At 31.3% G+C, this 13,278-nt stretch overlaps 1 protein-coding gene across 5 annotated transcripts in view; it reads right to left on the reverse strand.

Moving 5' to 3' along the window:
- LOC132616650 (two pore calcium channel protein 1B-like) overlaps positions 1-4,514 on the reverse strand; it is a 30,745-nt gene extending 26,231 nt beyond the window's left edge. For 3 of the 5 annotated variants that reach the window (XM_060331203.1, XM_060331202.1, XM_060331199.1), the window contains exons 1-5: positions 4,123-4,370; positions 2,236-2,382; positions 2,003-2,110; positions 1,234-1,329; positions 460-584 (exon numbers count right to left, since the gene is read on the reverse strand). In XM_060331203.1, coding sequence (XP_060187186.1) covers positions 460-584; positions 1,234-1,329; positions 2,003-2,110; positions 2,236-2,382; positions 4,123-4,260 — 614 coding nt within the window. In that variant the 5' untranslated portion in view covers positions 4,261-4,370. The other 2 variants (XM_060331200.1, XM_060331201.1) reach the window with 2 other exon arrangements.
- Between the last annotated feature and the right edge of the window lie 8,764 nt (positions 4,515-13,278).

Genomic DNA, 13,278 nt, shown 5'->3' on the forward strand with positions numbered 1-13,278 from the left:
CATATTTGAACACCACCATTGCTTTCAAAAGTTGTAAGGTAGTAATTTCATAGAACCACAGAAGATCAGGGCCACCTTCCATCCTCGGTGGGGTGAGAGAGAGGGAGGGAATGAAAGCATTATGGACAATGAAAAAACATACTCGTGAAACTCTCATTTTTAAAGCAGTCGAACAATTGAATTTGCTTGATATTCTGGAAAACAACACTAAAAGCCCACTTCTCTAAGTACCATCGGGTATAACAGAAAAAATAGCTGAAGTTGTGCATTGTGCATAATAATCATAGTCCTATATCTGATTATACTTCATATACTAGAGTAAAAGAAAAGAGACTACTAAAAATTAAAATGTGAGACCACTTGGTGGGAGAGGTTTGGGTAAGTTATCACGTAAAAATGAAGAAAAAGATCACGAGTAAACTTGGAAAGTAAAAGAGTAGGAATCCTATAGCGGCATACCTATTGTTCAAAACAAAGAACACCACGCGGAGATAGGGTGCAATACGGAATGGCAAATAATAGAAGTTTACAGGGAAACGAATGTAGATGACAATATCTGCAACCAAGATTAACAGCAAAATGACCTGAAAAATCAAGCCAAAAAGGAAGAAACTGTTACTAAGGAAAAATAACTACAGATTCCGTGAAAGTTATAAGAAAATTAATTCACCAACTCCAATAAATCTTCTTATGTCCCCAAGGCTTTGGTCTAGTGGTAAAGCACAACGTGCGATGTATGGGTTAGGCGCACGTCATGAGTTCGAACCTTGCTCTAGACAAAAGTCTGGTATTCAAGTGGAGAAGGATAGAAGGGAGGCCCATTATCTAACAACGTTATAATATCTTCTCAAAAAAGAAAAAAAAGCTCCAAGAGTGGCTTGGAATTCACACAGCTGACTTTGTGGATCAGAGAAAGAACTTTTATGTGAAACTTACCCTCTAATTGTGAACGAATGGAAAGGAACGTAGAAAGAGGGCAGACAGAAAATGATTTTGATGTTCGAACCTTGGTGTAGACGAAAGTTTGGTATTTAAGTGGAGATGGGTAGAGGGCGGGCCTCACTATCCACCAAGTTTCGAGCCGTGTGCCTCTAGCCCGAGGATTTTTCAGTTTAAAAAAAAAAAAATTATCTTCACAAACTAGTTATACAATTGCAAGGAACTGAAATGATTGAATTAAAAGCAAATACCAAGATTCATAAGGAGAAAACGTAGAAATCTGGTTCCAAATACCTTCACTCTATTAAGAAGACTTTTACAGTAGAGATGGAAGCCTTCATATGATATTGGAAATAATACGTGTACCATAAGAACTAGAAGAGTAACAACCTGTAGAAGACGGTTTGAAAAAAAAAAAGTTAGTAAAGCCTGCAAGAATAAGGAAAGCTAGCCAGCTATACACAGATCTCTAGTGCTAATGCTTTTTCATTTCACACCAGTCTCCTATAGCCTAATAAGTCATCAAAGAAGTTCCTCTTCATAAGCGACCTGGCCAAGTACATAGTTGTAGACAGTAGTACTGTATGCATTCAGAGTAGGCCCCTATAACTTAATGATGAACCAAAGATTTCTCCTCTTCTAACTTCTCTGGAAAAACCAATAAGCAGCAAGAACAAGAACGAAAAAAAAAAAAAAAAAAAAGATCACGGGGCATTATAGAACTATCTTTACTTCTTGTGTAATGATAATTGAATCATGGCTTTTAAGTATGAAAGAGAAGTCTTAGTTTCACATTTTCAGCTTCCTATAGCAAAGTGATTACAGTTTCCATGCAGCAGCAAATAAGAACTAATGCATCATGCCTCAACACTAGGAGGCAGCAACTGCTCCTAATTGAGGCTAGCTCTTAAAATAATCAAACCTTTTCGATAGTTGAATCAATAAAATTCACAACAGATTAGGAAATATTCAGAACCATCACAGTTCTGTTTAAAAGATAAGCTTCTAGCTTTAGATATCAAAGACTCTAAACACAACAAATAAACCAGCTTCCAAGCCTTACCTCATATACAAGGGACTCGGTATGAGTCAAGTATGGTAGCTCTCCTAGATAATAGTAGTCTCTGCTAATACAAGACTCAGCCAAATGCTTAGAATACCACATTGGTCTCTGAGAAAAGTGATCAATGAAACTAAGTCTGTTAGTTCTTACATTCAAAGAACAAGTGGGAAGTCAATTTAACACGTAGAAAAAAAAAATGAAGCGGGAATAGGAAGTAAGGGAACTGTGTAAACCTCAAGGAAGTTTAGAATGACGAGCGCAAGGGAATTAAATGTCCCAATCACTAACTTAAAATCTGTAAACATGAAGTACAAAGGGGCTGCTTTCTCAAAGCTCGATCCCTCAAGAATTTCCTCTGGTAGACCAACACCATCTTCAGCCTGGCAGAATTAATATCTCAGCAAACATTACTAAACAGGAAACATCAACATTTTCTGTACCAGTATTAAGAAAGTAGAACTTGAACCTACCTTAACCCAAAAGCTGCCTCAGGAACTGTAAATTGTCAAATGCGGATGCAGTGATGTAACCACAGTTCACTTAACCCAGTATTTTTTTTTCGGGGAGGATAAATATACATGAATTACTAAGATTTTAACAAATACTAAGTTCTTAATCTATAATTACCAAAAAAAAAAAAGCAATAGATTCAGTGGTGAGAACATGAATGTTAAACTCGTTAAACTTTTAACCCTGGATCCACCACTATAGATTGTCCAAGACACCAGGTAAGGAAACAAACACATACCCTCCATTAATTAATGTGGGACACTCTAACACGCTCGGGACCGGATATTTAGAGCATGATAACATAACATGAGGTCCAACATTCAGAAACACAATAACAAGGATGAAATCCGACAAAATCATGTTAAAAGTAACAAGTATGATTTCAGTGAAAGGAAAAAGTTTGGCATTGAAGCTGTGAAAACTGATGCATAAGCTTTACACCTTCTGACAAAAAGCAGCCTCACACCACTAGTGTCAGTTATGTAAGTCACATAATAAAAAATTCAGACTCCCCATTCATTAGATCGAGAAGATCACCAAGATTTCACGATCCGCTAGCAAATTTATTCTAATTCCAAGAGCTCGGGTCGAATTAATTGGAGTTAGTTAGAAGCAGTGGCGGATCCACATTCAAGCAAGGGGGTTCATATGATACCCCTTGCTCAAAAATAATAAAATACATGATAAATACAAGGGTTGAATCCCCTTGACTTGAAACAGAAGCTTCGTATAACCTATTTTTATAAAAGTTGAATCCCCTTATTGAAATTTCTGGCTCCGCCACTGGTTAGAAGTTAGGTTCTTATAAGTAACTCCCACTCAAATAAAGGGAGACATCTCTAATTGCTAAGCAGTTTTTGGAGTTAAGAAGATTGAATGAACTCTCTCGCTCTCTCTCTCTCTCTGTTGTTTCCGGTTTCCATTTTTTTTTCAGGAGAATTCCTTGACATGTTGATTGAATTTCATTTACTAATAGTTGAATCAGACTATCCTTTAATGTAGAGAAAGGTCTCCAAATGACGCTAAAATGAGTTAATTATCCACAACTCAATAAGACAAATAACAAATCTTGCTTAAACCAAACTAAACATCATCTGAACTCTCTTTCCCTGCTTTATCTGATTTCTGTTGTTTCCACTTTCAATGTTTGTTCAGGAGAAATTCCTTGACATGTTCATTTACTAGAATCAGACTATCTTTTTATGTAGAATTATTCACTTTTTTTTTTTGGGAATAATTTCTCATTTTATTTGAAAATCAATGTTTGGCAATGAAAATTTCCAAATTCAACTTGAAGTTGGATTCCAAATTTGAAAAACCCTGTTTTCCAACTTCATCTTCACAATTCCAAACTCTCTCTCTCCTTTGCAAAAAGTACAGCCAAACACAACTCCATCTTCAACTCCAACATAAAAAATTCCAAATGAAGTGAAACATATACTATTTGGTTTCTATGGGCGTACTAAACTTGAGTTATTATTATCCACAACAGAATAACAAATCTTGCTTCAACCAAACTAAACATCATCAAGAGATATTGAATATAATGCTTAAACCAAACAAAACATTAATGAAGTAGTAATAGAGTATTAATATTTGAGCAGACTTACAAGATCAACTAAAGCAGCAGCTTTAAGATAAGGTGATTCAGAAGCAATAGCACCTGATCTACGATTAAACCTGGAGCCACCACCATTGCCATTATTATTACTCCTTTTATTCATCTCACCTGAGTACTCTTCTTCCATCCTCACTACCTACAAGTCGACTCTGAATATCAAACAAAGACTGAATGTTCAGATCAAATAGAAGAAAAGACTATCACACACGTAATTGATTTGTGATTGGTCAGGTTCGCACTAACTTTTGTAGTTCAACATGGTAAACCAGTGATGTCTTGTCTTTTTTATTTGTACTCTACGTATAATATTAGGACGACTAGTTAGTACGACCATATTCTCATGCTTTTTATTTCTTTATTCAAACAGCTGCAAGTCTGCAACGTGAAAAACGATGAACAATAGATATTTAAATGATTAGGCCACTACCGCCACTAGTACTTGTTTATATTGCTCACGGACAAAAATATCTACAAATTTGGAAACTACAATAAAAATAAAAATAAAAATAAAATTATAAATTGTATTTCTTAAGAGTTAAACATAGAATGATAATTTTACTATATCACCTCTAGTTATTGCTGAGTAACCTACTGATCGAAATAAATAAAACATACTTTAAAAGTCGTGCAGTCAATAAGAGTTTCTTGAAGTTGTCAATCCAGTAATTAGTGATAAGGGTAAAATATGTGAAATGATAAATTATTTATTAATTTTTCAAAATGGACAACTATTTTTAGTATATAGCATAAGTAAAAATGGACCAAGGAAATAATAATTAACAATTTAAAATATTTAAAAGACATATCAACAACAACAACAACATACCCAGTGAATCTCACAACGTGGGGTTTAGGGAGGGTAGAGTGTTCGCAGACCTTACTCCACCTTAGGTAGGGAGGTTGTTTCCGAAAGACCGCTCAAGAAAAAACATAAGAAAGGTCAGATACTGGCAAATAAATCAAAGCAATTATGAAAATAAAAACAATGAAAATAAAAGTAAATAAGTCATTATAAACCAATTAAGAGACAAAAAACTATAGAGCAACATAACTACTCGTAAGAAAGGATAAACGCGACTATTTACTAGCCTTCTACTCTGATTTAAAAGACATATAAAAAAGTTTAATCGGAAAGGAGGGAGTAATTTACCAACCTCCGTAAAATGTTGGAGTATTTGGTTTAAAGTTATAGTTCTCCATTTACCAATGCAACACTTTAAGCACTTTGAATCTCTTAAAATTTATTCTGTCGTTTTTCCTCCCGCTATTTCTTTTCCGATATTGTCCTAAAAGATGTCCTCAGATAAGAAAGAAATGAAACTAGAAAATGTCATAAATTTTCCTTCAATTTATACACACTTCTTATACTCTTTCTTATGCGAAAATATCTAATTGAGAATTTAAAAGAAAAATATATATATTTTTTAAATTTATGATTTAAAATAAATCATAACTTTTTTGTGTGACTACATAGAAAGATGTCATTTTTTGGACCGACTAAAATAGAAAGAATACCACTTAAATTTGATAGCGAAAGCAAGTAAGGAACTGTTTGTCCATAAACATATTTTCCTTTTAAAAGAAAATTATAACAACTTTTGGCTATGTATTGGATGATTTTTAAAATAAAATTTTAGAAATGAGTTTCAAGTTTGAAAAAGTAATTTTGACCAAAAATTTTAATTTTTTTACAAGTTGAATTCATTTTCAAACATAATTTTTTAAATACATTTTTAAACTTAACTTCAATTTTTTTCTCAAATGGCCCTTTTTTTTTTTTGTGTGTGTGTGTATGTCCAAAGTCCTGATAAATACATTTCTTGGGTCAATAACATCCATGCCCAGGTATAAAACCCACTGAAATTTAGGTGACGACTCCTAAGTAGTTGGTCCTCCGTATATGACTAGCTACCGGCTATATGACAACTGTTTAAGAGCCGGTTTGGATGGGCTTATGCCTATAAGCTGTTTGCAGCTTATAAGTTAAAAAAAATAAGTTGGGGTAATCTAACTTATTTTTTTTTTACTTATAAGTTGTTTTCAGCTTATAAGCTGCTTTAGATAAGCTAAGTCAAATGGGTCCAATTATTTTTTTGAGCTTATTTTAAGCACAAAATGACTTTAAGCTGACAAGTCAAACACTCAAAAAAGCTGAAAACAGCTTATAAGCAACTTATAGGTAACTTATAAGCCAATCCAAACGGGCTCTAAGTCATGTTCCCTCTGTCTCAAATTATCTGTCATGATTACAAAAAATAGTTATTATAAATTATTTGTCATTTTAGAAGTTCATAATTTTATCATTAATGGAGATGACACATAAATAGAGTAAACATTTAATGGAGAGAGTTTATAACTTATAAATAAATAAGGGTAAAGTTAGTCAAATATCCCTCTTAATTAATATTTCTTAAAGAGCGTATAAAACAAAAAAAAATGATAGATAATTTGAGACAGAGGAAGTAATAGAGACAAACAGTACTGAGCTGGAAATTGTACGTTGTGGACTCATATATTTTCTATTATTGTATATAGGTTATTATCAATTTAAACGGTCTACCTTTTTTAACTAATAAACGTATTATTTTGTAAAATATGGACTATATATGTGGAGAAATGTAATTGACTCGTCAGTTATAATTGATGAATCCATAACTGAAGATTTTCGCTTTTGCAAAGAGATACATTTTTCAAACTATTGTTTTTGAAGAAGTTTCTAGTAAAATATAATGGTTGCAGTCCCTAAGTTAGATATGTATTCTTTCTTCTCTGCTTATCTCAGAGAACAATCAAAGCTAGACATAGACAACATGATGTGATACATCTTAATGGCCAATTATCCTATTTATCTTATTTTTCCTTTTTTTTTTTTTTTTACTTTTTTCCTCTTCCATCCTATTAGTTTAGCTTATATTAAAAAAGTCTAAAGGTCTCTATTAGTTCTCTATATAGGGATTGTTTGGTACACGGTATTAGCTGGGATACCGACACTAACTGTGGGATTAATTTTGTACCATATTTGGTAGAAGGTATAAACTAATCCCAGGATAAATTTATACCTTGTACCAAACAAAGTATAAAGTGCATCCAAACTTAAAGATGGGATATCTCATCTTATCCCATTAATCCTGGGATTATTTTATCTCATCTCTTAGATGGGATAAATTAGTCCCATGATTATAATCCTGAGATAATTTTGTCTACGTACCAAATGATCCTGAGATAATTTTGTCAACGTACTAAATGATCCAAATGTTATGGTTCTTCTCCCCTTCCCTCTTATTAATTATTGTTAATGTGTAATGTATTCAATAGGAGATTAAAAGACAAGAATGTAACCTAAGCCTCATGCTGCCGAGCTATCTTAGATATAATCATCTATTTAACAGGGTAATTGTTTTTCTTCTCTGTGCCTAACATCGACTCATGCGCGCCCAACCCACTTGCAGAGGTCCACTGCATATTTAGCTTCTTTTTTCACTTTGCATAGTCACAGTTTATCTTGTGACATTTATGTGTCAATGGATATTTTTATATCTTGGCGGAACTTATTTATATATGTTATTAGTTCTGTGAGACCCAGGTTTACCAAGATATAAAAGTAAATATTTTAATTAAAGAAATATAATTTATGCTAGTAATAATTACATATCATATAAGTATATTTTGAATATATAAAAGCAAAATTTTCATCTCACTCCTTTAATATTTTAACTTTCATTTTGATGAAATTATTTTCTTCAAATCAAATGCGGAGCTAGAATTTGACGTTTATGAGTTTTGGATCCTAATTTTTCAATGTTATTTAGTTCTAAATTGATAATCTATACATAGTTAATGAACTTTTAAGACAAATACAAAATTTGTGCAGCGCACAGAGCAGCCCCTCCCTTAATCAAGGGTCTGGGGTTCACGTCTGGGTATGAAAAAATCTTTGGAGGGAGCGCTTTCTCTGCATGAGCGCTACACAATGCGAATTATCTAAATTAATCGGGCACAAATACGAATACTGGGCACCGGATAGAAAACCAAAAAATAGGGAAAATAAGATAGGAGGTTTGACAACTTTTGAAAAGTAGACCTTCAGAACAAAAGTAAATTTGACTTTAAAAAATAATATTAGGACCTAAAAATAATTAATTAAAAAGTTTGACATTTTATTGAAACTTTTGTGAGGACTACAAAAGCCCCTTGGTTGTCTCTTATATATAGTAGTAATATAAATAGAATCTTATAGTTTCTCTTTTAATACAGTAATTTATTAGATAATTATACGTTAAAAAAGCGCGCACGTAAAATTTGATTAATTAACTACCATATTTCGAAATTCATTTTTCGATTGAGACGGAAGGGCTATTATTTATAATTTTGATCAATTTTAAAAATATTTAACAATGAAATATTTTAACAAGTTTAATAATATTTTCACATAAAAAACTCAAATTCGTGTGAGTATGCTTTGTGGGGGCCACTATAACATTTTCCATAAATGGTCCAATTTCATACAAAAACAACCTAAATTCCATCACATCCACTTCCAAATGTATACAATAAACAACTACTCGAACTATTAATTGATCGTGATACTGAGATCCACGATTTCTTATCTAATTTGGACACATATATACATGTATATATAATGGCACTTCTTATGTCATTAAGGAATATAATAGGATGGATGAGATTCCATTCACCCCTTAATCAAAAGTTTCGGGTTCGAATTTTGAGAATGAAGCAATTCCTAGTAAGGAACACTTTTTCTCTTTAATAACCTATATACGACACAAATCTAAATTAATTAAACGCATGAGTTAATTTCCAGATTCCAAATTATTATAAAAATGCAACTTTTCTATTATTAATAAGCCCTGTAAGGGGACGAACACAGCAGCCCATGGTTGTACCATGGGCTGTAAAAATTATACCCGCATTAAATTCTTCTACCATGAGCCATATAATTTGTACACTTTATCCAATTATTTTTATATTCCATGTAGACACGTGTTATAGTACTTAATATTATTTCTCTTCTCATGTATAGACATATGCACTTCAAATTTAATTCGCTGACATATTTATTTTCTCTGTGCACTTTTACTTATTCACTTTTAACTTTCCATGTTCTAGCTGAATATTTATTCTCTTCTCATGTATAGACGTATGCAGTTCAATTTTAATTCTCCTACACAAATTTATTTCCTCCATGCACTTTTACTTGTTCACTTTTGGCTTTTTACATTCTTAACATATTTATTTCCTCCGTGCACTTTTACTTGTTCCCTTTTAACTTTTCATGTTCTAGCTGAATATTTATTCTCTTCTCATGTATAAACATATGCAGTTCAATTTTAATTCTCCTACACAAATTTATTTCCTCCATGCACTTTTACTTGTTCACTTTTGGCTTTTTACATTTCTATTATATTTCTTTCTATTATATATAAGCGGCTTGGGGGAACGAACACGGCTCCCCAAGCTTGTACCAACAACTTCACGAATTATACCCGCATTAAATTCTTAGCTATATAATTTGTACATTTTATTCAACTATTTTTATATCCAATGTAGACATGTATCATAATACTTAATATTTATTCCCTTCTCATGTATAGACATATGCACTTTAAATTTAATTCTCCGACACATTTATTTTCTCCGTGCACTTTTACTTGTTCACTTTTGACACTTTTGACTTTTCGTGTTCTAGCTGAATATTTATTCTCTTCTCATGTATAGACATATGGAGTTCAATTTTAATTCTCCTACATAAATTTATTTCCTCCATGCACTTTAATTTGTTCACTTTTGACTTCTCTTCTCATCTATAGACATATGCAGTTCAATTTTAATTCTCCTACACAAATTTATTTCCTCCGTGCACTTTTACATGTTCACTTTTGGCTTTTTACATTCTTATAGAAAATGTACCAAAAGCTATATAACTTGTACACATTATTCAATTATTTTTATATCCCACGTAAACATATGTCATAATACTTAATATTTATTCTCTTCTCATGTATAGACGTATGCACTTCAAATTTAATTCTCCGACATATTTATTTCCTCCGTGCACTTTTACTTGTTCACTTTTAACTTTTCATGTTCTAGCTGAATATTTATTCTCTTCTCATGTATAGACATATGCAGTTCAATTTTAATTCTCCTACACAAATTTATTTTCTCCATGCACTTTTACTTGTTCACTTTTGACTTTTTACATTCTTAACATTTATTTCCTCCGTGCACTTTTACTTGTTCACTTTTAACTTTTCATGTTCTAACTGAATATTTATTCTCTTCTCATGTATAAACATATGCAGTTCAATTTTAATTCTCCTACACAAATTTATTTCCTCCATGCACTTTTACTTATTCACTTTTGACTTTTTACATTTCTATTATATATTACTACTATATTAGAAGCACCGGTTGGTCCCTTTTCGTCATCCGTTGTGGCATTTACGTAAATAAGTTCAAAAGTATGGGTAAGGTACTATTCCTTTTAAAAGTATAGTCCCACTTGATTTTTTTACTTCACACGCTTAGTTACTATTCCTTTTAAAAGTGTAGGCCCACTTGATTTCTTTACTACCATTTGACAAATGCTTTTTGGTCATGTGGGCTCCACTCTACTTTGCAATTACAATTGACAATTTTAGCTATTTTCTAAAGTTGAGAACTGAAATATACGAATTACAGTTCAAATAAATTACTACTTTGTTTTGTTTTATATCATTTTGGTGCTTCCTCTTTTAACTGTTAATTTACTTTATGCAAGGGCTACACAATCTTCCTTTTTCATTTGACGAAATTTAGTTCTACATTAATAATATCTGTTTAGTAAATCCTTTTTATTTATTTCAAATTCATACTTATAAATAATTAAATTTAGAAACATGTTACTTATTGGAGATTAAAATTCATTTTGAGGGCATTTATTTAAGCCATAAGAAGTCATGCGTGGGGTCCTCAATGATGTATTGATATTTTGCGTGGACCGGATCATTACTGCTCCATTTATATAAGCATAAAATAATAAATATTTATGGTAAGATTTTTTATTTATTTCTTTTGAAGAAAAAATTTCAAATATAAGGTATGATTAAATTTACTTCCACATTTGGTTATTGTACAAAATTAACAAAATATTTAAAAAAGGTGTTAATTAATATTTAAAAGATTTTTATATCTTTTAATAAAATAAAAGTAAATTATGTTTAAAGTGCAGGAAATTATTATTAATAGTCTGGTATATCTTATCAAGTAAGTTGTATTCATTTTTTATTAATAAGTTTCTAAAGATACATATTTCAGAAATATTTATTCTCTATTTTAATCAAATGCGTGAATAAAGATATTCAAAGAAATGTTTATCTTCTTTATTGAATTTCATAAAATAAATACATAATAGCTTCTTATTTATAATTGTAATTTATTTATAAAAAATACATTTTATATGTACAAATATACCTCACAGGGTGAAGGTGTGTAATTTTCGTAGCATTGGAGGTATAAGTGTTTGATTTTAAAATATAAGGGGTGTATCCGAAACTGAGTCATAACATAGAGAAAACTAAAAGAAAAAAGGTTGATTTAGATTGAACCCGTAAAACACTAAGATGTGTGTACACATATTCTTTAAAAAGGATTAAGATACAGTAGTTGTTTTGTATTTTTTTTGTAAAAAAAAATTCTTCATATTGCATCCGGAGAGAGAGCAATTAGGAAAAAGGAATTACTACTATTAAGAAGAGCCGGTTAGGCTCACTTTTTGGTCGTCATTTCGTCGTCCGTTTGTGGGCCTAAAAAAATTGTAGGCCCATATATTTGAAACAACTACTAATATTAAAAAAAAAAAATTGTGGGCCTACATATTTTAAACAACTATTAATATTTAAAAAATGGGCCCACATATTTTAAACAACTACTAAGATTTAAAAAAAATTTGTGGGCCCCATATTAAACACCAACCAGTAATAAAAAAAAAGAGAAAAAAAAAATGGAACCCACCACATCCAAACTCATAGGAAAAAAAAGTGGATCCCATATTTGTGGGCCCCATATTAAACACCAACCAGTAATAAAAAAAAAAAAATGGAACCCACCACATCCAAACTCATAGGAAAAAAAAAGTGGATCCCATATTTGTGGGCCCCATATTAAACACCAACCAGTAATAAAAAAAAAAAAAAAAAAAGTGGAACCCACCACATTCAAACTCACAGGAAAAAAAAAGTGGATCCCATATTAACAAAATCAACCAATATTAAAAAAAAAAAACGAATCTCATATTAAAAAAAAAACAATGTTTAGAAAATCAAACAATTAAATCAATAATGGTGAATTTATTGCCACATGCGTATCAACCCATTAGAGGGAGCAAATGAAATTATTGTACAGCAACATACTTAAAATATTAAAGTGCTTAGAAAATCAAACAACTAAATCAATAATGATGGATTTATTGCCACATGCGTATCAACCCATTAGAGGGAGCAAATGAAATTATTGTACAGCAACATACTTAAAATATTAAAGTGCTTAGAAAATCAAACAACTAAATCAATAATGATGGATTTATTGCCACATGCGTATCAACCCATTAGTGGGAGCAAATGAAATTATTGTACAGTAATATACTTAAAATACTCATATATTAAATCCGTTTTCCAATTTTTGAAAAACACAATTGTGGGCCCATATAGTCTGATGGATTCATTGCCACATACGTATCAACCCATTAGAGGGAGCAAATGAAATTATTGTACAGAAACATACTTAAAATATAAAAGTGCTTAGAAAATCAAACAATTAAATCAATAATGATGGATTTATTGCCACATGCGTATCAACCCATTAGTGGGAGCAAATGAAATTATTGTACAGCTATATACTTAAAATACTTATATATTAAATCCGTTTTCCAATTTTTGAATAAAAAAAATTGTGGGCCCGTATATATTAAACAACAACTAATATTTTAAAAAATGTGGGGCCCATATTAAACACCAACCAGTAATAAAAAAAAAAGTGGAACCCACCACATCCAAACTCACGGGAAAAAAAAGTGAATCCCATATTAACAAAATCAAGCAATATTAAAAAAAAAAAGTAAATCCCATATTAAAAAAACAAACAATGT

Source organism: Lycium barbarum, chromosome 11, assembly GCF_019175385.1.
Source record: "Lycium barbarum isolate Lr01 chromosome 11, ASM1917538v2, whole genome shotgun sequence".
Lineage (NCBI taxonomy): Eukaryota > Viridiplantae > Streptophyta > Magnoliopsida > Solanales > Solanaceae > Lycium > Lycium barbarum.